This window comes from Pongo pygmaeus, chromosome 20 (assembly GCF_028885625.2).
Source record: "Pongo pygmaeus isolate AG05252 chromosome 20, NHGRI_mPonPyg2-v2.0_pri, whole genome shotgun sequence".
In the NCBI taxonomy this organism is placed as follows: Eukaryota; Metazoa; Chordata; class Mammalia; order Primates; family Hominidae; genus Pongo; species Pongo pygmaeus.
In genome coordinates, this window is record NC_072393.2 from 16,212,927 (window position 1) to 16,239,461 (window position 26,535).

The 26,535-nt window shown below is 46.4% G+C and overlaps 1 protein-coding gene across 1 annotated transcript in view; it reads right to left on the bottom strand.

The window, feature by feature from the left end:
* Positions 1-25,343, bottom strand: part of LOC129020913 (olfactory receptor 10H1) — a 28,954-nt gene extending 3,611 nt beyond the window's left edge. Inside the window, exons 1-3 of the mRNA XM_054465838.2 lie at positions 23,900-25,343; positions 12,651-12,711; positions 11,283-11,689 (exon numbers count right to left, since the gene is read on the bottom strand). Of these exons, the coding sequence (XP_054321813.2) occupies positions 11,283-11,289 (7 nt within the window). The 5' untranslated portion in view covers positions 11,290-11,689; positions 12,651-12,711; positions 23,900-25,343. The remainder of the gene's footprint in view (positions 1-11,282; positions 11,690-12,650; positions 12,712-23,899) is intronic.
* Positions 25,344-26,535: the final 1,192 nt, after the last annotated feature.

Genomic DNA, 26,535 nt, shown 5'->3' on the forward strand with positions numbered 1-26,535 from the left:
GTTTTCAGGGGCTGGGGTCAGAGGAGAATGGGGAGTGACTGCTAATAGATACAGTGTTTCCTTTTGGGCTAATAAAAAATTATTACCTTTGTCTGGAACTAGGCAAAGGTGGTGTTAGCACAACAGCGTAAATGTACTTGATGCCACTGAATTGTATACTTTTAAGTGTTTATGTGGAAATCCAGTAATAAAAGGCAAATGCAGTGGGCGTTCTCAAAAATAAAATAAAATAAAAATAAAGAAATAAAATAAAATAATAAAAAATAAAGAAAAGAAAAGAAAGAAATAGGTAAATTTCAGGTTGTATGTATGTTATTGTTATTACAATAAAAATATCATTTAAGAAAGGGTAGTTCACTTCCCCTTAAGTGGGCTTAGGTCCTCAATCAAGCCCTGGCAGGTTTATAGTGAGAGATGAAGGAAGAACCAGCTCCTTTGGTGAGCAGAAGCTGCATTCTCCAAACATCGTTGGTCTCCAGAGTTTCTTGGTCTCTCTTCCTGGAATCACTCTCTTTTTGCCCCCCTTCTAGGTCAGTACTTGCCTGTAGCTCCACAGAATAGTGGCTCCCACAGCACCACCATGTCCCGCCACTCTGAGATCTTAGAGGAGTAAATGACTTGGAAACAACAACCTCCAAGAAGAGGCCAAATGGGCGAGATTGGTGCCCTGGGGTGGTGCTCACAAACCGTCTGTGGCTCCCCAGTGCCTAAGGCAGGGTTTCTCAACCTTGGGACTGTTGATATTTAGGGCCAGGTCATTCTTTCTGTGGGGAGCTGTTCTGTGTCTCATAACACGTTTAGTAGCATCCCTGGTCTCCATCAACTGAATGCCAGCAGCTCCTGCTCAGTCACGACAACCAAAAAGTGTCTCCAGAAAACACCCATGTCCCCATGGGGCTCAAAGTCACCCCCAGTTGAGAACCCCTGATCCAGAGAGTGCAGCCACAACTCCTTCACACCCTCCCTCTGCTGGGATCCCCATTCCTCTCCTTCTTCACCTGGCAAACCCCTGTTTGTTGTTAAGACTCAGCTTAGATGTCACCTCTTCCATGCAGTCCTCCTGGATATTTCTTCCCAAGGCATAGTAAGTCACCCGTTCCTGGGTGCTTTCAAAATAATGATTCCCAGTCAATGGTAACAGCAGGCATTGGTTCAGTTCTCACTCTGTGCCTCCTACAAGTAACTTTAAAGCTCCTTGCTCATGACTTTGTTATGATGTTTGCCGTGATATGTCACATTGGAGCTGTGTCTATCCCTGGAACCTGACTGTGAGTCCCTGAAGCCAAGGACTGTTGTGTCTACAGTACCAGTGCTGTGTACTCAACAACAACACTGATGAGAACAGCTGCCCTTTACTGGATATGTCCTACAGACCAGGCACTGCACTCACATCACTCATGCTATTCGTATTGAATATTTACCCCCACATTAGAAGTCATCTGCTCTGATCCCTATTTTACGGACGGGAAACTGAACCCCATGACACATCACTTGCCTTAGGTGCCTTGAGTCTGAAGTGGGGGCCCAGGGTCTGAGCTTAGGTCTGATTGATCTCAAAGCCTGTCTTTTCCTAACCTCTTGTTATACTCACCAGTTGCTGGTGGCTGTTTGAAAGGCCACTAGGAGATGCTGCTTCCCCATGACTGACCGTCTACACACTCTTATTCATATCAATTAAGATCACAAGAATCGACAGCGAGTGAGTGAGCAAGGTGGGGGGGAGAGAGAGAGACAGAGAGAAGAAGAAGGAGGAGGAGGAGAAAAAGAAAGAAAGAAAAAAGGAAGGAAGAGAGAGAGGGAGGGAGGGAGGAAGGAAAGAAGGATAAAAGGAAGGAAGGAAGGAGACTGCAGGAGGAAGGAAGGAGATAGGGAAGGAAGGAAGGAGAGTGAGGGAGGAAAGAAGGAGAGTGAGGAAGGAAGATAGAGAGGGAGGGAGGCAGGAAGGAAGGAGAGTGAGGGAGGAAAGAAGGTGAGGAAGGAAGAAACAAAGGAGGGAGGAAGGGAGGGAGAAAGGAAGGAAGGAAGGGAGGGAGGGAGAAACCTTGAGAGGACAGGAGCCGATCACTTCTGCAAGAGGTGGCTGAGGGCTGCATGTAACACCCTCTGGAATGATGGGGTGCAGAATGCAGCTAAAAGGGTAGTCCAGTCATTCTGGAAAAATCAAAACTATGGAGACAGCAAAAGATCAGTGGCTTCCAGGGGACCAGTGGGTGAGAGGGAGGGATGAATGGGTGGAGCACAGAGGGTTTTTAAGACAGTGTAACTATGTTGTGTGATACTGTCATGGTAGATACAGGACATTGTGCATTTGTCAAAACCCAGAGAATGTACAGCCCCAAGAGTGAACTCTAATGTAACTGTGGATTTCAGTCAATGAAAATGTGTCAACACTGGTTAATCAGTTGTAACAGATTAATGGTAAAAAAAAATCCCAGTTGCTAATTACAGGGGAAATTGTGTGCAGGCGGAGAGAGGCTATATGGGGATTCTCTGCAGTATCTATCTGCTCAATGTTCTGTAAATCTGAAACTGCTCTTAAAACAAAGTCTATTAATTTTTAAAAGTAAAACAAAACAAAACCCATGGTGAATGTGGGACTAGGATAGCAGCGAGGAGGAGTTAGAGCTTCTGGGCATTGATTCACCAGCAGAACACCCAGTGGGTTCCTCTGTAGGTAAAACAGAGAGAGAGAAAGGTAGGAAGAGAAAGAGAGAGATGGGGAGAGAGAGAGAGACAGAGAGAGGCAGGGGAAGAGAGAGAGAGACAGAGAGAGAAAGGTGGCGAGGGAGAAACAGAGAGAGAGGTGGGGAGAGAAAGAGAGGTGGGGAGAGAGAGAGAGACAGGTAGAGAGAGAGAGACAGGTAGAGAGAGAGAGACACACAGAGAGAGAGAGATGTGGGGGAAGAGCACACACAGAGAGAAAGAGAGATGGGGGAGAGAGAGAGTGGGAGGTGGGGAGAGAGAGAGACAGAGAGGAGGTGGGGAGAGAAAGAGAGGTGGGGAGAGAGAGAGAGACAGGTAGAGAGAGAGAGACACAGAGAGAGAGAGATGTGGGGAAAGAGCACACACAGAGAGAAAGAGAGATGGGGGGAGAGAGAGAGTGGGAGGTGGGGAGAGAGAGAGACAGAGAGAAGGATGGGGAGAAAGACACAGAGAGAGGTGGGGAGAGAGACACAGAGTGTGGGAGGTGGGGAGAGAGAGGGTTGGGGAAAGAGAGAGAGAGACAGAGAGAAGGGTGGGGAGAGAGAAGTGGAGAGAGAGGGAGGCGGGAAGAGAAAGAAAGAGGAAAGAGAGGTAGGGAGAAAGAGAGGACAGAGGGGAAAGAGAAGAAAGAGGCGAGAAGAAAGAGAGAACAAGCCCACTGTCTAGCACTGACAGGAACACCCGGTGGGGCCAGTTCTCCACTCAGAGACTCTAGGGCTAAGCGTGGCTGTGGACAAGTCCTGCCCACAGACATCCTTAGAGCAGGGTTTCCTGCATTCAGCATTAGGGACGCTAGGGGCGGATCATTCTGTCTCAGGGGGGTGTCCTGTGCACTGCAGGAGACTGAGCAGCATTCTTGGTCTCCACCCACCAGATACCAGCAGCACTCCCCAGTCACGACAATCAGAAATGTCCTCATACATTGTCACGTGTCTCCTGGGTGACAGAATCACTCCACAGGCCAGGCCTGTCTTGTCTCTGAGACCCCATCTTGTCTCTTAGACCCCATCTGGCCTTACCTCTCACCCATCCTGGCTCTCTCTTCTTAGTGAAGCTGTCTGGCCTCCCCTCTCTTCCACTTAAGCCACCACTTCCCTCTTTTCTCTCCATCTTCTCATCCCCAGCTCCTAACCATCTCCTCACCACCTGCTCCCATTGATGCCTCCCTGGTGGGTGTGTGTTGTGTGTGTGTGTGTGTGTGTGCACCCATGTGACAGGGTATCCCTCTGTCACCCAGGCTGGAGTGCAGAGGCACAAACACAGCTCATCGCAGCCTTAACTTCCTGGGCTCAAGCAATCCTCCCACCTCAATCTCCGGAGTAGCTAAGATTACAGGTGCCTGCCGCACCTGGCCAATTTTTGTATTTTTTGTACAGACAGGGTCTCACTATGCTGCCCAGGCTGGCCTCAAACTCTTGGACTCAAGTGATCCTCCCACCTTGGCCTCCCAAAGTGCTGGGATTGCAGGCATGAGCCACCGCACCCAGCCCACCCTGATTCTTTACAGCCTGGGGTGGTGGCTGGAGCTTCTGAACCCTGAATCCTCTTTCTCTCTTTTCTCTGCCTCTTCCCAATCCTTTTTCCATAGACTTCTTGCCTGGACAGACCAAGAAGAGAGGTTAAAATCAAACCGTCACCTTGGGTCACATTGAGCATTGGCTGCCTTCTCTCTGCACCTGTTACCTCCCTTGTCCAAGGGACCTACCTCATGAGGCAGCAGGAGCTCTAAAGAAGGCAAGTCCTGGCTGGGCACGGTGGCTCATGCCTGTAATCCCAGTACTTTGCGAAGCCGAGGTGGGCGGATCACAAGATCAGGAGTTCAAGACCAGCCTGTCCAGCATGGTGAAACCCCCGTCTCTACTAAAAATACAAAAAATTAGCCAGGCATGGTGGCACGCGCCTGTAGTCCCAGCTGCTCATGAGGCTGAGGGAGGAGAATCGCTTGAACCTGGCAGGCAGAGGTGGCAGTGAGCCGAGATCACGCCACTGCACTCCAGCCTGGGCTACAGAGAGAGATTCCGTCTCAAAAAAAAAAAAAGAAGAAGAAGGTAAGTCCTGCTAAGCAAACAGCACACTGACTAAGATGTGGTGAGTGGCCTCTGCCTGTCACCCACTGCCTTGTAGACTCACATTGCTAAAGGAGTCATATAAACAGGTGGTTTCTTCGAGTCCCTGGCAGGTGCTGGTTCCCCAGGTCTCTCCTGGTCAGGTGGATGAGAGGGGAGGTGACTCACCTGGGACTCCAGGCGTCTGCTTCTGCTTCACCCAATAGGAGGCTCTAGTTTGGAGTGTCTCCACAGGTGGGAGCTGACCAGGTGTGGGCTGCACCAAGCAGCCACACCAGCTAAGCCGGGGGCTTGACTGAGCCCGAATGCGATTATTTATCCCTCCCTGACTCCCTGTCCACCGGCTTCCCTCGCTGTGGTCCTACCCTCTCTGTCTCCGCTACAGGCATGCTGGGACCCTGGGGACCCTGCCAGAGAGGAGGCAATCTCAGGGAATCTGTATCCTCACTTTCCCTCTCTCCCCGCCTGCCACAGGTGAGTCAATTCCCTGAGCTTGTCAAGAGCTTGAGCAGAGTCTGGTGCTCTACAGATTTGGGGTTTGGGCCCCTGACTGTTGAAATTGACAGGAGAGCAGCCCTGCCATTGCCCCCAGGGACTGAAGAGGCTGCCTTGATATGCCCCGTCACCTTCATTCTTCTCCAACTGGGTCATTTGCCCAACTAAATGTCCTTTAAAATAATTTTTTAAAACCAACACACACATATGTATTTGTTTGTTTTTATTTTTATTTATTTTTATTTTTTGAGACAGGGTCTAGCTTGTTGCCCAGGCTGGAGTGCAGTGGTGCGATTATGGCTGACTGCAGCCTCAACCTCCCAGGCTCAAATGATTCTCCTGCCTCAGCCTCCTGAGCAGCTGGGACTAAACGTGCATGCCACCACACCTGGGCTAAGTTTTAATTTTTCTGTAGAGATGGGGTCTTGCTTTGTTGCCCAGGCTGGTCTTGAGCTCCTTGGCTCAAGGGACCCTCCCACCTTGACCTCTCAAAGTGCTGGGATTACAGCTGTGAGCCACCATGCCGGGCCTGTTTCTTCTTATTATGTAATTGAAATGCTACATACAAAGCAGCAAACCATGCAATGGCCAGCCAGGCAATCGTGACGGTGAATTTAATGGGTATCCCTTCACATCTTCACGAGCATGTAAGATGTGAAAACAATGCAAACCCATAAAATCAGAGTTCTGTTGTGCATTATTGTTGCTTTCGCTTCGTTTTGCTTTTGAGGTGAAATTCACATAAAATAATCAACCACTTTATACAATTCGCTGGGATTGAATGCATTCACAATGTTGTGTGGCCGCTGCCTCTGTCTAGTTCCAAAACGCTTTCATCACCTAATACCCATTAGCAGCCACTCCCCTACCCCACCCAGTCCTTCAAAACCACCAATTTGTTTTCTGGCTCTGGCTCTATGGACTTACCTATTCTAGACATTTCATATAAATGGGACTATATACTACTATATATAACGATGCATTATAATTGCCCCTGTGAGTAGCCACGGCACTCCAGCCATTTTGTCAACACAAAAATGTCGACATTGCCAAGACTGAGAAACCTTGGTCTGCATAAACTCACATAGAGTTCACTCTAAGACGCTGAGTGAAAAACCAAGTTACAGAAAGATATCTACGGGAGAATCAGATCTGCGTTTTAAAAACACACAAAATGGTTTGACGGTTTATCAAAAAGTTAACATAGAATTATCAAAGGACTCAGCAATTTCACTCCTAGGTATATACCCAAAAGAATGGAAAAGGATTCAAACAAATGCTTGGACATCAAATGTGCATAGCAGCACTGTTCACAGTAGCCAAAGGGTATTTTTAAATTTTTCTGTAGAGAGTAGGATCTCACTTTGTTTCTCAGGCTGGTCTTGGAACTCCTGGGCTTAAGCGATCCTCCTTTCTTGACCTCCCAAAGTGCTTGGATTGCAGGTGTGAGCCACTGGGCATGGCCTGATCCAAATGTCTATCAATGGCAGATCCAAATGTCTATTAATAGATAAATGGATAAACAAAGTGTGGTATAATCATATAATGGCTATTATTCAGCCACAGAAAGGAATAACATCCCAGTCCAGGCCACAGTACAGATGAACGTTGAGAACATGTGCTATGTGAAAGGAGCTAGGCTTTTAATTTTATGGATAATTCCATACAAATGATATCTCTTTAATACACTGATTTCTTTTCTTTGGGATATATACTTAAGCAGTGGCATTTCTGGATCATACAATAGCTCTATGTTTAGTTTTCTGAGAAACCTCCATACTATTATCCATAGTGGTTGTATTAATTTACTTTCCCACCAAAAAATCATGAGGGTTCCCTTTTCTCGGCATCCTCACAAGCATTCCTTATTGCCTGTCTTCTGGTTAAAAGCCATCTTAACTGGGTTGAGACATTATCTTGTAGTGTTGATTTGCATTTCTGTCATGATCAGTGAGGTTGAGCATCTTTTAATATGCCTGTTTGCCATGTGTATGTCTTCTTTTTAGAAACGTTCATTCAGATCTTTGGCCCATTTTAAAATCAGATTATTAATTTTTTTCCTATTGAGTTGTTTGAGCCCCTTATATATCCTAGTTATTAATCCCTTATCAGATGAATAGTTTGCAAGTATTTTCTCCCATTCTGTGATTGTCTCTTCACTTTGTTTATTTTTTATTTACTTTTATTTTATTTTTTATTTTTTATTTTTGAAATGGAGTCTCGCTCTGTCGACCAGGCTGGAGCACAGTGGCTCAATCTTGGCTCATGCAACCTCCACCTCCCGGGTTCCAGCAAGTCTCCTGCCTCAGCCTCCAGAGTAGCTGGGATTATGGGCACATGCCACCATGCCCAGCTAGTTTTCTGTATTTTTAGTAGAAATGGGGTTTCACCATGTTGGCCAGGGTGGTCTCGAACCCCTGACCTCAGGTGATCTGCCCAGCTCGGCCTTCCAGAGTGCTGGGATTACAGGCGTGAGCCACCACGCCCAGCCCACTTTGTTTATTATTTCCTTTGCTGTGCAGGTTTTAACTTGATGTGATCCCATTTACCCATTTTTGCTCTGGTTGCCTATGCTTGTAGTCAAGAAATTTTTGCCCAGGCCAATGTCCTGGAGAGTTTCCCTAATGTTTTATTTTAGTAGTTTCATAGTTTGGGGTCTTAGATTTAAGTCTTTAATCCATTTTGACTTTATTTTTTTATATGGTGAGAGATAGGGGTCTAGTTTCATTCTTCTGTACATGGATATCTGGTTTTCCCGGGACCATTTACTGAAGACAGTGTCATTTCCCCAGTGTATGCTCTTGGCACCTTTGTCTTGGAGGAATTTAGACACACTGGAAGAACCCGCAGAAATAAGATATGGCAGCAGGTATACAAATTAAAGCCTTAAAATTTTTGGAGAGAGTTTTCAAAATTTGGAATGATATAAATACAATGAATAACTTTGAACTTAACCGTTTCTATCTTATCTGTTCCAGGAGCACATAAACAGACTAATCAGGATTATAAAACATGCTCACACTACGTAAGTAGTATGCAAACATTTATGGAGTGACAACTGTGTGCCTGGCACCAAGGTACAAAGATAAATGAAGCTGGAAACCTTCTCCTATGGAGTACACAGTGGCAGGAAAGACACAAATATTAGAGTTAAAATTATGTCACAGTGGCCGGGCACGGTGGCTCACGCCTGTAATCCCAACACTTTGGGAGGCCAAGGTGGATGGATCATGAGGTCAGGAGTTCGAGACCAGCCTGCAACATGGTGAAACCCCGTTTCTACCAAAAATACAAAAATTAGCTGGGCGTGGTGGCGGGCGCCTGTAATTCCAGCTACCCGGGAGGCTGAGGCAGGAGAATCGCTTGAACCCAGGAGGCGGAGGTTGCAGTGAGCCAAGATCACACCACTGCACTCTAACCTGGGTGACAGAGTGAGACTTCATCTCAAAAAAAAAAAAAAAAAATTAAGTCACGGTGTGATCGATGCTGAGCTAGCACGGAGGGGTGGCAGGACCAGGAAAAGTCCATCAAAGTTGGTGATGGGAGTCATAAGGATGAGTAGGCTTCAGCCAGTCAGAAGATCAGAGAAAAGGTGCTACAAGTAGACAGAACAGAGTCTTGAAGATGGCTTCAGAGGGATATGGTGGAACGAGCCTGAATGAAGTCTAGTAAGCTAGGGACATGAGACAAGGAGGGGACAAAGATGGAAGAAGGTCTAGAGAGGTGGCCGAGGACAGCTTAAGGAGCCTTGGAGGGTGGTCGAAGGAGCTGTGGCTTCCTCTTGATGTCTGGCGAGTCACACCAGGGGTTTAAATCCTTGTAATCCCAGCACTTTGGGAGGCCAAGGCAGGAGGATTACTTGAGGCCAGGAGTTCGAGACCAGTCTGGGAAACATAATGAGACCCCCCCCCCATCTCTATCAACAATTATTTACAAATTAAAAATAAATAAATAAATCGTATGAGCGACATGTTCAGCCACCTGAGGGAGGATGGGACAGGGGGAGGTGATGACTGAACAGCTTCAACCAACTCAGAAGAGCCAGTTGTCAACATCTGAAAATTTTTGCAACCTGGTTGTTAAACACAGCTCTGATTAAAAGTAAATTGTATGAAATTACAGTGAAATAAATTAAGGGAATCTAGGACTGAGCTCTGTCTTTTCACTTCTGTCATGATTGAGAGGTTCATCTATGATTCTTAGCATTATTTTCAGCACCTACCAATTGATGACAGGTCTTCTGCAAATACAGATTATAAGGAGATTGATTCTTCTATCTGAAAGTCTCAGAAGTTCTTAGAGACAAATAATTTTCTTAAAGATTAAGCAGGTGAGAAAGTAATGAACTCTAGAAGCTTAAAATTGTAATAACTGCTTAAAATGTATCACTTCTCAATTATTTCATATATATTTTACCATTGTCTGTGCTTTTGAGTTTATGACTGTTGCATGTGTACTGTGGAAATACTCCATATACTGCACATCAGTAGGCTTCAACCTTTTTGGCACCAGGGACCAGTTTCGTGGAAGACAATTTTTCCACGGATTGGGATTGGGGGATGGTTTCAGGATGATTCAGGCACATGACATTTATTGTGCACTTTATTTCTATTATTATTACATTGTAATATATAATGAGGTAATTATACAACTCACCATCATGTAGAATCAGTGGGAGCCCTGAGCTTGTTTTCCTGCAACTGGACTGTCCCATTTGAGGGTGATGGGAAACAGTAATAGATCATCAGGCATGAGATTCTCATAAGGAGCACCCAACCCAGATTCCTTGTGTGCACAGTTCACAATAGGGTTCACACTCCTATAGGAATCTAATGCCAGCGTGCCACCAATGATCCATCTGACAGGAGGTGGAGCTCAAGTGGTAATGCTCACTCCACCCCACCCCTTCCACCACTCTCCTGCTGTGTGGCCCAGATGTAACAGGCCACAGACTGGTACCAGCTGGGGGTCGGGGAACTCCTGTCTTATGGGACACAACAAAACCAGTGCTGAAAAAGAAATATAACCTTGGCGTCTTCTTCAGTTGTGAGACTACTGCGACCGTGTCTGTGGGTGGCTGAGCTGTTATGCAGCTGCCAGGATTGGAGTAACTGAGGTCACTCACACTCATGACCCGGGTTCTGCCACTGCTTCCTCCACCGTCTCACATCACAGTTGCTTGGGATCTCTGTTGACTCTTCGAAAGCATGGGTGGATGTGGATTCACAAAGACATTTTCCAGCAAGAAGGCTCAGAGAGGGGACTTAAACTGGAAAACTTAGGCCTAGAAATGGCCACAAGACTGGCACTGAAACGGTATGCCGGTGCTCAAGGATTAGGATGCCCCCAAGGAGGTATCACTTGGGGAAAACCATTGATGATTATCTCTATGGAATTACAGAAATGCCAAATATATAACCCAAGAAACTTGGTGTGCACTCAATGACAGAGCATGGGAGGGAGACCTCTTACTTCTATCCAGATGTTTGTGATGTATGGGTAGCACCGGGTGCTCCTACCATCAAAAAGAGCTTCAAGACAGGCTTGTTGGGGCCCTGAGTCCTTTCACCTTAGTCTTTCAGCTCTTGCTAAGAAGAATCCCAGCTGAGTGTGGTGGCTCACATCTGTAAACCCAGCACTTTGGGAGGCTAAGGCAGGCGGATCACTTGAGGCCAGGAGTTCGAGACCAGCCTGGCCAACATGGTGAAACACCGTCTCTACCATAAATACAAAAAATAGCCGGCCGTGGTGACACGCGCTTGTAATCCCAGCTATTTGGGAGGCTGAGGAAGGAGAATCACTTGAACCTGGGAGGCAGAGGCTGCAGTGAGCTGAGATCGTGCCACTGCACCCCAGCCTGGATGACAAGAGTGAGACTTTGCCACACACACACACACACACGAAACTGAAATGATTGTAGGTGCTCCCACAGTGCCTACACACATTGGGGTTCTCTCCAGAATGAGATCTTCCATGTATTCGAAATGAACTGGGAGGGTCAAAGGCTTTCCTACCCACCTTGCATTTGTAAGGTCCATCTCCACTATGCATTTTCACGTCTTTGAAGGTTTGGGGGGGAAGTGAATGTTTTCTGAAATTCCTAACATTCATAGAGGTTTTCTCCACTGTGAGGCCTTTCGTGTATTTGAAAGGAGTGGTGAAAATGAAAGGCATTCCCACATGGCTTACATGTATATGCCTTCTGTCTACATTCCTGATATTCACAGGGTTTGCATCCGAGGCGATCTCTGATGTGCCTTTCAGTGGATGAATAGCCCACGCCGACCTCTCCACACACACGGCTTTCAGGTGGCTTTACTCCAGGAGGCGTTTTCTTATTCAGATTGTGACCTGGAATCTGGCTGAAGACTTCTCCACATTGACTACCTTCTTTATTTTCACAGGGTCTCTCTACCATATGATTTCTGTACAAAATAAGTACATTATTAAGTATTTTTTATAAATAATTTATTTGTTATTGATGGGTATTGGATTTATGTGGAGTTTTTTGGAGACAGGGTCTCACTCACTCTGTTGCCAGGCTGGAGTGCAGTGGTGCGATCTCGGCTCACTGCAACCTCCGCCTCCCAGGTTCAAGCGATTCTCTTGCCTCAGCCTCTTAAGTAGCTGGGATTACAGGCACCCACCACCACACCTGGCTAATTTTTGTATTTTTAGTAGATTCGGGGTTTCACCATGTTGGCCAGGCTGGTCTCAAACTCCTGACCTCAAGTTATCCACCTGCCTCAACCTCCTGGATTTATGTTTGTAACATCATCAGTGGAAGCATAGGTAGGATTTCTAACCTGTTTCCATTGTTTGGCCACGAATGGATTGAATGGTCTGCAAAAGTGCCCAACTACAGCTGCTATGAAAATAGAAATATTAACATGGGGTTTCTTCTTTTTTTTTTTAAGACAGGGTCTAGCTCCGTCACCCAGGCTGGAGTGCAATGGCACAATCTTGGCTCACTGCAACCTCTACCTCCCAGGCTCAAGCAATCCTCCCACCTCAGCCTCCCAAGTAAGGGGGACTACAGGTGTGTGCTGGCACACCTAGCTATTTTTTTTTTTTTTTTTTTTGGTAGAGAATAGATCTCCTTATGTTGCCCAGGCTGGTCTCAAGCTCCTGACCTCAAGCAATCCACCCGTCTTGGCCTCCCAAAGTGCTGGGATTATAGGTGTGAGCCACTGCACCTAGCCTATATGTGGTTTCATAATAGTGTTTCCATGTAAACTTTTTTTGCAAACATATATATGTCTCATTTAAGTATATATTTATAGAGAAAGTTTTCTAAGAATAAACAGATTGAAACTGGGCTTGTTTTTAGAATTTCCTGACAGTCTACGATTCTCTTGACAGACACTGCTTTCTCTTGAAAATTACCTTAAATTTCTCCCAGGATTTTGGTACAGATCTTCAATGTTCTCATCTTCCCATTTCTTTCCTAAAATGCAGATAGAGAAAAATCATTATGAATTATTACAAAATTATTTTAAAATTATTGAATTCTAGGTTCATGGTACACCGTGACCATGGTACACTGGAGTGCAATGGCACAATCTTGGCTCACTGCCACCTCTACCTCCCAGGCTCAAGCAATCCTCCCACCTCAGCCTCCCAAGTTAGGGGGGGCTACAAGTGTGTGCCAGCACACCAGCTAATTTTTTTGCCTATTTATTTATCAAAGTATTTCCTTTCTACATTCCAAATCATTGAGCAGCTCAATTGATGAGTAAGAAAGACTTGTTCTCTAAATGATTAAGAAATGTTGTCACCCTTAACTACAGAGACCAGCATCCTGATGGTTTCCCGCATCACATCTCTGTAGAGTTTCGTCTGGGAAGGACCCAGCAAAGCCCACTCCTCTAGGGTGAAGTTGAAAGCCACATCCTCAAAGGCCGGAGTCCTGAAGCATCCACATGTGTAGAAGAGGATGGTGAGACTGACGGCCCTGGGTATCTGTACTTACCACATAATAAGTTCACATGATTCCATGTTCTCCAAACATTTCTTCTGTGACTTGGTTATCACACCTCTTACTCTGTGTATACTTACTTCCTCTCACATAGCAGTTCCGATGCTAGAATTGAGTTATTTGGTAAAGCAACCATGAAACAGGAATACATCTCTCCTTCGTGGGTCCAGGGAGTAGGATGTACTGCCTGGGTCACCCTAATTTCTCTTCATACAGTGGGTCTGTAGCACCTGTCATAAAAGTCCTACCACCTAGTGTGCAGAAGAGAGTTAACATTAGGAGTCCTGAAACTCCGTATCCTTAGAAATGTTTGTTCACAAAGTTTGATCTTTGATAACATATGGGATATGAAATTTGGATGGGATACTACGAACCCAACAGATAAAAGAGTCATGTAATTTCCTAAAACTGAAACCAATAAGCAAAAACCTCTTTGGAAGCAGTAAAATTTAGGAAAACCTAAATTTTAATTGACGAATTGCTGGAGATAGTGTGGACAAATTTGAGAGTTAAAAATGTCAGGAGGCCCAGACCTAAGGGGTCCCCACTAATTAGTGACATGCACCTCCAGAAATCCTACCAGTTCTTCCAGTGAAGATGAGGGAAAAACTGCTTCCTGCTTTTGGCAGAAGATGTGAAAGATTAGCCATTTTGAAATATGCCCAGAGAATGCTATTCTTCTTAACATCTCCTGCCTTCAAAAGAAACTATTTCCCAAAGCCTACCAACTGGGATGCTGGCAGAGCTGACCTCCTGAAGCAAGAGAAATACCCAATTCCACCCATTTCAATCTCCCTGCCACAACTAGGGAAGGGTGAGAATGAGAAGTACTTAAGAAAGCTACAACCCAGAAACACAGGATTCCAAAAAATGAGGCCAAACCATAGATCAATGGAATTCTTCCCCACACCCCACACCTTACTGCCACTTCAAGAGGGTTCCTGTATTACAACAGCAGAAAACAAGTGAGACAGCTGCATGCCTTACGCCACATTTACGAAGTCACTACAGGCACACATACAAGCCGAATAACACTGATGAAGTTGGCATATTTCTAGAAGCACACAACTATGACTAAGTCATAAAGAAAGAAAAAATTGAGCCAGGTACGGTGGCTCATGCCTGTAATCCCAGCACTTCGGGAGGCTGAGGCAGGCGGATCAGGAGGTCAGGACATCGAGACTATCCTGTCTAACATGGTGAAACCCCGTCTCTACTAAAAATACAAAAAAATTAGCTGGGCACGGTGGTGGGCACCTGTAGTCCCAGCTACTCGGGAGGCTGAGGCAGGAGAATGGCGTGAACCCTGGAGGCGGAGCTTGCAGTGAGCCAAGATCGCACCACTGCACTCCAGCCTAGGAGACAGAGCGAGACTCCGTATCAAAAAAAAGAAAGAAAAAATTGGAGCAGACCTACAACTAATAAGGAGATTGATGCAGTAATCAAAACCCCTCAACTCACGAAAGCCCAGCACCATATAGTTTCAGTGATGAAACGGACCAAACACTTCAGGAAGATTAACACCAATCCTCCTCAAACTCTTCCAAAAACTTTAGGAGGTAGGAACATATCCTAGCTTATTCCTTGAGGCCCCGAAATTGTGCTGACAATAAAGACAATGATACAATATTTGATTTGCAAACAAATATCCCTTATGATTATTGATGCAACAATCCTCAAATAAATACTCCAAGGTGCAGGAATCAAAACAGTGTGGTACTGGCATAAAGACAGAGATATACATCACTAGAACAGATACAGGGGCCAAGAAAGATACCCACATATATATGGCAAAGTGATTTTTGACAAGAATGCCTAGATAATGCAACGGAAAAGGGCTGCTCTATTTAAAAAAATGTTGCTGGGAAAACTGGATAGCCACATGTGAAAAAATAAAGTTGGACCCATAATTTATATACATAGAAAAATGAAATAGAAATGGATTAAAGACTTAAAGGGACCAGCTCAAACCAAACAACTCTTAGAAGAAAGTGTTAAACAAAACTTATGAGAGGCCACTGTTTTGGACTGAGCTCCTGCAGTAGGCCCCAACAGACCAGAACAAACCAAAATGGAGTCACTCAGGCTAATACCACATAATCAAACTGAACCTTTAAGGAAGCAGGCAAATCCTCAAAGGCACCAGTTTTTCCTGAGAGCAGGAGAGTCGCAGCAACCAATTTAAAAAAAAAAAAAAACCCAGCCAACCTGAGCTGGCATAATATGTAATAAGGACGCTTACAATAAAAGTAACCTAATGATTTTTTAAATTGTTCTGTTTTGTTGTTCCTCTTACAAGAATCACCTATTCCATTATACATTTCGCTGCAGCCATAATGGAAGAGTGATTTTTCCTTACTTTGCTCAGATTCTCAGCCCCGTAGCCTTCTCAAGGCTAAGCCCTGGAATTCCCTTTGAAATCACCCAAAAGAAAAGAACAAATCTGAGAAACGTATCACACGCCATCTGGGTAAGACAAAATGTAAATTAAAAACGTTATTGGATGATGGGTGGCTCATGCCTGTAATCCGAGCACTTTGGGAGGCCAGCGGGTGGATCATTTGAGGTCAGAAGTTCGAGGCCAGCCTGGCAAACATGGTGAAACACTGTCTCTACTAAAAATACAAAAATTAGCCAGTTGTGGTGGCAGGTGCCTGTAATCCCAGCTACTTGGGAGGCTGAGGCAGGAGAATCACTTGAACCCGGGAGGCGGAGGTTGCAGTGAGCCGAGATGGCACCATTGTACTCCAGGCTGGGCAACAGATCAAGACTCCGTCTCAAAAAAAAAAAAAAATTTAATGGATGAAATATAAGGCTAGACATTTCTTTTCTTTTCTTTTTTTTCTGAAATACACCTCTTTCTTGCCTCCTTGGATATATTCTATCTTGTCTATCAAACTCTACTAACAAAATCCATTTGACATTTAAATTTTTAAAAACTGAGGTTCAGGCCGGCGCAGTGGCTCACACCTGTAATCCCAGCACTTTGGGAGTTTGAGGCAGGAAGATTGCTTGAGCCCAGGAGTTTGAGGTCAGCCTGGGCAATGTAGCGAGACCCTGACTCTATTATAAGTAAGTAAGTAAGTGAAAAAAAAAAATTTCAAGGTGACAAACTGAGGGAGGGGTAGGGTAAACTGGAATAAAGACAAGTCAGACTCAAGTGTCAGGTCAGGTCATCCCATATAACCTCAGACATGCCCCAAACCCTATGCTGCTCACATATATACTCAGTGACCGCCCTCCCAGAAGGCACTGCATTGTGTGCGTTTCAGCTTTTTGCACCACCTCAGTGAGGGTGGTTTTCCTGTCCTTAGCCATAGTTTTCTCCCTTCACTTAGGCTAAGAGGATTCAAAGGACAGAGATCATTCCAGTCTTTTTCCTTCAATAGCAGTGTCTGAGTGGCTGACCAGAGAGGTATTTCCAAGAAGTGAAAACTGGGCTTGGGGTGAGAGAAGCTAAATGTCCTAAGGGGTTTCCTTTTAGATGACAGAGGGAGATACCAGGAGACTCCTCCCTCCCAGGCGGTAGGGGGAGGGGGTGCACCCAGCGGCTCCCCTGAGAGGCCCCACAGGCACATCTCAGGCTGTCCTCTGGGAAGAGATGACCCAGGAGCTGATATTCATGACCCTCCAAGAGACCCGGCAGCTTATGGGCATCTTAGGTCAGCCCCAGGCAGTTCTGAAACCCAGGACCAGGAAAAGATAAGAGGGTGGGCTGAAGTGACATCACCCTGTAACGTTTCCGAAAGGGAACTGTCAGGCCTCTGAGCCGAAGCTCAGCCATTGTAACCCTTGTGACCTGCACATATATGTCCAGATGGCCTGCAGGAGCCAAAAAGTCTGGAGCAGCCGAAAAACCACAAAGAAGTGAAACAGCCAATTCCTGCCTTAACTAATTAACCCACCTTATGACATGCCACCATTATGACTTGTTCCTGCCCTGCCCCGACTGATCAATCGACCCTGTGACATTCTTCTGGACAGTGAGTCCCATCATCTCTCCACCATGCACCTTGTGGACCCCCTCCTCTGCTGACAATAGACAACTACCTTTAACTGAAACTTTCCACTGCCTACCCAAGCCCTATAAAGCTGCTCCTCTCCTATCTCCCTTTGCTGACTCTCTTTTCGGACTCAGCCCACTTGCACCCAAGTGAATTAACAGCCTTGTTGCTCACACAAAGCCTGTTTAGGTGGTCTTCTATATGGACATGCGTGACACTTGGTGCCGAAACCTGGTACAGGGGGACTCCTTCGGGAGCCTGGCCCCCTGTCCTGGCCCTCACTCCGTGAGGAGATCCACCTACGACCTCGGGTCCTCAGACCAGCCCAAGGAACATCTCACCAATTTCAAATCGGGTAAGTGGTCTCTTCACTCTTTTCTCCAGCCTCTCTTGCTACCCTCCAATTTCCCTGTCCAGTCTTTTTCTTCTCTAGTAGAGACAAAGGAGACACATTTTATCCGTGGACCCAAAACTCCGGCGCTAGTCACAGATTCAGGAAGACAGTCTTCCCTTGGTGTCTAATCACTGCGGGGATGCCTGCCTAATTATTCACCCATATTCCACTGGTGTCTGATCACCGTGGGGATGCCTGCCTTGGTCATTCACCCACATTCCCATGGTGACAAGTCATTTGTGGGGACGCCTCTGCTTTGGCTGCTCACCCCCGCCCTTTTCCGTGGCTCTACTTTTCTCTTTAAACTTACCTCCTTCACTTTGGGCAATCTTCCGCCCTCCATTCCTCCCTCTTCCCCCTTAGCCTGTGTACTTAAAAACTTCTCTTAAACTAACACCTGATCTAAAACTCAAACGTCTTATTTTCTTCTGCAATACTGCTTGGCCCCAATATAAACTTGACAATGGTTCCAAATGGCCAGAAAACGGCACTTTTGAGTTCTCCATCCTACAAGACCTAGATAATTTTTGTCAAAAAATGGGCAAATGGTCTGAGGTGCCTTGCGTCCAGACTTTTTTACACTTCGCTCCCTCCCAAGCCTCTGCTCCCAATGCGAGTCATCCCAAATTTTTCTTCTTTCTCTCCCGTCCGTTCCTTCAGTCTCTACCCCAACCTCAGAGTCCTCTGAATCCCCCTTTTCTGTAGACCCCTCTGACCTCTCTCCCCCTCCCCAGGCCACTCCTTGGCAGGCTGAATCAAGTCCCAATTCTTCCTCAGCCTCCGCTCCCCCATCTTATAATTATTCTATCACCTCCCTTCCTCAAACTTGGTCCAGCTTAGTTTCATTCCATGACTAGCTCTCCCCCACCGGCCCAACAATTTCCTCCTAGAGAGGTGGCTGGAGCTGAGGGCATAGTAAAGGTTCATGTACTTTTTCTCTATCAGAACTTTCTCAAATCAGTCAGCGTCTGGGCTCTTTATCATCAGACCCCACTAAATATACACAGGAATTCCAATATTTGACTCAGTCCTACAATTTAATCTGCAGTGACCTAAATGTCATCCTGACCTCTACCCTCTCCCCAGATGAGCAGGAAAGGTTTATATCCTAGCCCAATCTCACACTAACACCCGCCGGCATCATGAGCCAGACCTCCAAGCAGGCATCAGGGCAGTTCCCTGAGAGGATCCCTGATGGGAATACCAGACAGGCTCCCCAGGTATAGCTAGGCAAGATTACATGGTCTCTTGCCTAGCTGAAGGGCTGAAAAAGGCAGCATACAAAGCTGTTAATTATGACAAGCTTAAAGAAGCCACCCAAGGTAAAGACGAAAATCCAGCCCAGTTCATGGCCCGTTTGGCGGCTACCCTTAGACACTTTACAGCCCTAGACCCTGAAGGGCCAGAAGGCCATCTTATTCTCAATATGCATTTTATCACTCAGTCAGCTCCTGACATTACAAAAAAAGCTTCAGAAATTGGAATCTGGCCCTCAAACCCCACAACAGGAATTGATCAATCTCGCCTTCAAGGAGTTCAACAATAGAGAAGAGGCAGCCAAGCAGCAACGTGTTTCAGAGCTGCAATTGCTTGCCTCTGCTGTAAGACACCCAGCCATGCCTTCGGCACACAAAAACTTCAGAACAACCAAACCGCAGCCTCTGGACACTGCTTTAAAACCACCTCATGGACCTTGCTTCAAGTGCCACAAAACTGGCCACTGGGCCAAGGAATGCCTGCAGCCCGGGATTCCTCCTAAGCCTGTCCCATCTGTGCAGGACCCCACTGGAAATCAGACTGTCCAACTAACATCACAGCCACTTCTAGGGCCCCTGGAGCTCTGGCTCAAAGCTCTCTGGCTGACTTCTTCCCAGATCTCCTCGGCTTAGTGGCTGAAGACTGATGCTGCCCGATCGCCTCAGAAACCCCCTGGACCATCACAGATGTCGAGCTTCGGGTAACTCACTGTGAAGGGCAAGTCCATCCGCTTTTTAATCAATACGGGGGCTACCCACTCCACATTACCTTCTTTTCAAGGGCCTGTTTCCTTTGCCCCCATAACTGTTGTGGGTATTGACAGCCAAGCTTCTAAACCCCTTAAAACTCCCCGACTCTGGTGCCAACTTGAACAACATTCTTTTAATCACTCCTTTTTACTTATCCCCATCTGCCCAGTTCCCTTATTAGGCTGAGACATTTTAACCAAATTATCTGCTTCCCTGACTATTCCTGGGCTACAGCCACACCCCATTGCTGTCCTTTTCCCCAATTCAAGGCCTCTTTCACATCCTCCCCTTGTAACTCCCCACCTTAATCCACAAGTATGGGCTACCTCTACTCCTTCTTTGGCAACCGACCATGCACTTCTTACCATTCCATTAAAACCTAATCACCCTTACCCTGCTCAATGCCAGTATCCCATCCCACAGCATGCTTTTAAGGGAACTGAAGCCTGTTATCCCTCACCTGTTACAACATGGCCTTTTGAAGCCTACAAATTCTCCTTATAGCTCCCCTATCCTACCCATCCAGAAACCGGACAAGTCCCACAGGCTAGTTCAAGACCTTCGCCTCATAAATCAGATTGTCCTTCCCATCCATCCTGTTGTGCCAAACCCTATACTCTCCTCTCCTCAATACCCACTTCCACAACTCATTATTCTGTTATCCACCTCAAAGATGCCTTCTTTACCATCCCCTTGCATCCCTCTTCCCAATCTCTTTTTGCCTTTACTTGGACTGACCCTGACACCCACCAGTCCTAGCAACTCACCTGGAATGTCCTACCCCAAGGTTTCAGGGACAGCCCACACTATTTTGGTTAGGCCCTCTCTCATGACTTACTTTCTTTCTGCCCGTCTGCCTCCCACCTTATTCAATATGTTGAAGACCTTCTTCTTTGCAGCCCTTCTTACCAATCTTCCCAGAAGGACACTATGCTACTTCTTCAACATCTCTACTCAAAGGGGTACCAAGTATCCCCCTCTAAAGCTCAAATTTCCTCCCCTAGTGTTCCATATCTCGACATAGTCCTCCAACAACATACACGCACTCTTCCTGCAGACTGTGTTCAGTTAATCTCCCAGACCCCAATCCCCACCACCAAACAACAACTCCTTTCCTTCTTAGGCGTTGTTGAATACTTCCGACTCTGGGTACCAGGTTTTGCCATTCTAATCAAAGCACTTTACAAGCTCACTAAAGGTAATTTAGCTGATCCCATAGACCCTAAGTCGTTTCCCCACTTTTCCTTTCATTCTCTCAAAAAGGCCCTAGAAATAGCTCCCACACTAGCACTCCCTGACTTGTCCCAACCTTTTTCCTTACACACAGCTGAAATACAAGGCTGTGCTGCTGGAGTTCTCACACAGGAGCCAGGCCCATGACCTATAGCCTTTCTAGCCAAACAACTTGACCTCACAATTCTAGGCTGGCCCTCATGTCTACATGTGGTGGCAGCCGCCACTTTAACACTTCTAGAGTCCCTCAAAATCACAAGCTATGCTCCACTTACCCTCTAAAGTTCTCACAACCTTCAAGTATTAATATCCTCCTCGCTCCTTTCACACTTATTGTCTGCCCCTCGACATCTTCAGTTCTATTCACTCTTTATTGAAACCCCAACAGTAACTATTGCCCATGGGCCCGATTTCCACCCAGCTTCTCACTTAGCACCCAACACAAGTCCTGGCCAACATGACTGTATCTCCCTAATACACATAGCATCTTCCCCCTCTCCTCATAGTTCTATTTTTCCAATCCCAAACCCAGACCACACTTGGTTTATTCATGGCAGTTCCCCTAAACCCAGTCAAATCTCGCCAGCTAAAGCTGGTTATGCTGTCGTGTCCCATACCTCTATTATTGAGGCTGCTGCACTTCCTCCCTCCACTACTTCCCAACAAGCCAAACTGATTGCTTTAACTTGCGCACTCTCTGTCGCCAAAGGAATGCACATTAAAATTTATATCGACTCCAAATATGCTTTCCACATCATCCACAACCATGCTACCATTTGGACTGAAAGAGGTTTTCTCACCACACAAGGCTCTTCCATTATCAATACCTCTCTAATAAAGGCCCTCCTTAAGGCTGCTCTCTTGCTGGTCAAAGCTGGGGTCATTCATTGTAAAGGACACCAGAAACCAACTGATCTTATTGCTAAACGAAATGCCTATGCCAACAGGACAGCAAAAGAAATAGCAAATGCCTCCACACCTGCAAATATTCTAGCCCTCACCCCAAAAGGCCAGTACTTTTCTTTCTCCTCTATCACCCCCACCTACTCCTCTTCTAAAAAACCTGCTCTACCAGTCTTTTCCAACTCAGGGCAAGTGGTTCTTAGATCATGGAAAATTCGTTCTTCCTGACTCACAAGCCCAGTCTACTCTCTCTTCCCTTCACGGCCATTTCCATGTAGGATATAAGCCTCTGGCTGGTCTCCTACAGCCCCTCATTTCCTTCCCATCATGGAAATCCATCCTTAAAACCATCACCTCTCAATGCTCTGTCTGCCATGCCACCAACCCCCGAGGTTTTCTCAGGCCTCCTCCTTTTCCTACGCATCAGGCTCATGGATTTCCTCCGACACAAGATTGGCAAATTGACTTTATTCATATGCCGTGTGTCTGTAAATTTAAGTATCTCCTGGTTTGGGCCTCTGTCTTCACCGGATGGGTCGAGGCCTTTCCCACTAGCTCTGAAAAGGATGCTACAGTCATTTCTTCCCTTCTGACAGATGTAATTCCCCAATTTGGCCTCCCTACTTCCACAGTTTCTCAGGCTCTTGGTATTCAGAGGAAACTTCATACCCCCTACCATCCTCAATCTTCAGGAAAGGTAGAACGGACGAATGGTCTTTTAAAAACACACCTCTCCAAGCTCAGCCTCCAACTGAAAAAGGACTGGACAGTACTTTTACCACTTGCCCTCCTCAGAATTAGGGCCTGTCCTTGAGATGCCACAGGGTACAGTCTATTTGAACTTTTATATGGACGCACCTTCTAACTCAGCTGCAATCTTGTTCCAGACACCAGCCCCCTGGGCAACTATCTTCCAGTCTTCTAGCAGGCTAGACAGGAAATTCACCAAGCTGCTAATCTTCTCTTGCCTACTCCAGATTCCCAGCCATATGAAGACACCCTAGCTGGACGATCAGTCCTTGTCAAAAGTCTGACCCCTCAAACTCAACGGCCTCAATGGACCAGACCCTACCCGGTCATCTATAGCACACCAACTGCCGTCCATCTGCAGGACCCTCTCCGTTGGGTTCACCGTTCCAGAATAAAGCCATGCCCATCAGACAGCCAGCTTGATCTCTCCTCTTCCTCCTGGAAGCCACAAGATTAGGCCGAGAGCCGATCAGACAAACAACCTACAACCCTTAAGCTCCTGGCAGTGCCCAGTCAAGGCTATGCTTCCATGCAACACTCCTTCCAAACGGCCATCCCAGCATGCTTCCAAGCAGGCTTCATCCGTTCCTCTGAACCCTAATCTCTTAGCACCTGCAACCTATAAAAAGGATTATATCTAGAGACCCTATCCTCTAAAATTTTTTCCGCACCCAAAACAAAAAATCTCTGGGTCAAAAGTCTACAACGCTTAGGCTGGCAATCACCAGATCCTTGCCCATGGTGTCCTCAAGTCTACTCTTACAGAAATGGACAACAGTACACATATACGGGGCCAGTTCCACATATTTGGAAACCAGACCAGCATCCAGGACAACACAAAGTATGTCGTTGGTTGTTAGAGGGCTTGGGACATTTCACTCTTTACCAGCCTCAGCTTAATCCAGGAGACAAAGATTATTTTCCTTATTATCTCTCCTGCATAGGATCTGCAATCAGAACTATTGAACTTCTCCATTCAGACCTCCACCCACACCTATGGGAAAAGGGTAATATATCATCGGTTTAGCAACAGGGAATACTATTCGTATGACGGAAAATGGGGACAAAAGGCTTTGGTACATAAAACATTATTCCTTCCTTGGCCTAAAAACTCATCGCCACCTACATTAAAGCTAATATGCCTGATTACTGTTTAAAAACAGTTTAGAGAACTTATTTTATTAGGGCAGTTCCAAACTCAAAAATACGCTGACACCTTGTTAGCTACATAAAAATGCACCCTAGACTCGAAACTTACTAGACTCATTAAAAAATTTTCTTTAAGGTATCCACGCAGTCCCTGGTCACACTTGAAGCAGTCTGGAGAAATATCAGCCCTACCCCAGTAATCCCCAGAAGGAACTTACACTTTTTTTTAATCTTTTCCTATAACTTCATATTTTATAAATAAAAAGACAAAAATGTCAGGCCTCTGAGCTGAAGCTTAGCCATTGTAACCCCTGTGACCTGCACGTATCCGTCCAGGTGGCCTGCAGGAGCCAAGAAGTCTGGAGCAGCCGAAAAACCACAAAGAAGTGAAACAGCCAGTTCCTGCCTTAACTAATTAACCCACCTTACGACATTCCACCATTATGACTTGTTCCTGCTCTGCCCCAACTGATCAATCGACCCTGTGACATTCTTCTCCTGGACAGAGTCCCATCATCTCTCCACCATGCACCTTTTGACCCCCTCCTCTGCTGAGGATAACCACCTTTAACTGTAACTTTCCATGCCTACCCAAGCCCTATAAAGCTGCCCCTCTCCTGTCTCTCTTCACTGACTCTCTTTTCGGACTCAGCCCACTTGCACCCAAGTGAATTAACAGCCTTGTTGCTCACACAAAGCCTGATTAGGTGTCTTCTATACGGACACGTGTGACAGGAACCTCAACCCAAAGGCAGTCTGATGAGGTGTCTAAGATAAAAGTAGCGGCACAAAGGCTTTTTTAAACAGAGGCGTTTCATATGGTTTTCCTTTCCTTTCCTTACATGTGAAAAGGTGACAGACAGAAAAGAAATCTTCCTAAAAGAGTCAGCCACTGCTCTGTGGAACAATGATCACTTAAATGCCACGTCGGTTTGAAACGTACAACAAAGGGACTAACAGTTGAGAACCATGTGGATTGCAGTGGAGACGCTGGCGTTAGAGTACGCGCGGAGGGAAACGTTTATTACAAGATTTACCGCCAGCCCAAGGGGGAGCGAGGCTGGGGGACCGGGTCGCGGAGGCCTGGCTTCGCACACCTTTTGGAAGACTCAGGGAGAAGCGGGGGCCGCCTGCGGGGGGAAAGGCGGGACTGGGGAGCCCACAGACCATGGCTTCTCTCACAGGAACCCCAGGCCGGAGGCGGGAACCCCCCATGATCCTCCCGTGGCCCCCGCACAATCTGGGGAGACGCGGAGCTGCCCAGAGAGGGATCTGGGGCGACAGTCACTGCGCAGGGACGTGACAGGACTCCCGGAGTCCCAGCTGCCGGCCCAGCCCCACCCTGCGGCCGAGAGGACCGAGGGCCGAGCTGCTCCAGGGGAACTCGGGTCCCAGACCCCGGAGTCGCAGCGGACAGACCCGGGTCCCGCCACAGCCAGATCCGGCTGGTTCCACCAGCTCCTCCTCAGGTCTCGGGACGTCCGGCCCCGCATACTCAGCATTTCCGGCCTCCGGGTGTCCCGGCGTCCTCCCCTGGGCCTGCTTACGTCACAGAGGGGCGGCGACGGATATTAGCGGGGGGGGGCCTGCGCGAGCAGCAAACACCCCAAACCCCAAAAAACAAAGAAACCGCCAGAAACTGAAGCTTCCATAGCCCGCCACGTCCTCCGGCTACGGCTACACTCCTGATTGGACAGTTAGTACGGCCCCTAGTGCCTCTGATTGGATACCGCTTCAGGTACCGCCCCCTGGGTTAGAATGACAGGAGACACGAGAAGACACTTGGCTGTGTGGAGCCCAAATGGGCGGTTCCTGGCCACTGGGCCTGTGTCTTCCTCGTGTCAGGATGTAAAAAGAAAAGTAGAGGTTCTTCTTCAAAGACTTCCTTCTTCATCTAATTAAGAATAAATAGTATTTGAAATGCTTGTTTTTTGGTGCCGTAAAGAAATAGCACTTGAACATTAATTTATTTAGCAAGACAATTTTTACTTCCTGCAGAAAGGGTACACTCGCCAGCAGTTTTGCCACGAGGGGACACCGAGCAAAGGAGACAGGGTCATTTATAACCTGAGGCGTCCACCCTACTGCTGTGTCCAGTTTCCATTGGCTGGAACGCTACCTCACCTTCTGTATTTGTCCCGATTGGCTAGCAACTTAGAACATTTTGAAAGAGGCAAAGGTGGAGGAGAACAAAGGAAGGGGGAAGTAACTTGTGGAATGCTGAGAAAGGTGAAAACACCTTCAAATAAGGAAGAGGAACAGGCTATGACTTAATGCTTGCTTGGACCAGTATAAGCATGCCAGGGCAAATATTTAGGTTAAATTGTGGGAGCTAAGAACATAAAGTATATTGATTTCTTTATTATGGCTAGCAGATATTTAAGAATGTTAACACAGGTCTTTGAATAGATTTTGCTTTTAAGAGAAGTTACTATTTATTCCTAATTGAATGGGAAGGAAAGTTTTTGAAGAGGAACCTCTACTTTACTTTTTACAAACAATAACTTGTTTTAGAAGCAAAATATATTTAAAGACGTACTAACATTCTTAAATATTTGCTAGCTGTAATAAAGAAGTCAATGTACTTTATGTTCCTAGCTTTTACATTTTAGTATAAATATTTGCTTTGGCATGCTTATACTAGTCTAACCAAGTATTAGGTCGTAGCTTGTTCTTTATTTGAAGGAGTTTTTACTTTTCTTAGCATTCTACAAGTTACTTCTTTCGTTTTCTTCTGCTTTTGCCTTTTTAAAAAAGTTCTAAGTTGCTAGCCAATCGGGATAGATACAGAGTGTGAGGTCTTGTTTTAGCTAATGGTAACTGGACACAGCAGTAGGGTAGATGTGTCAAGTTA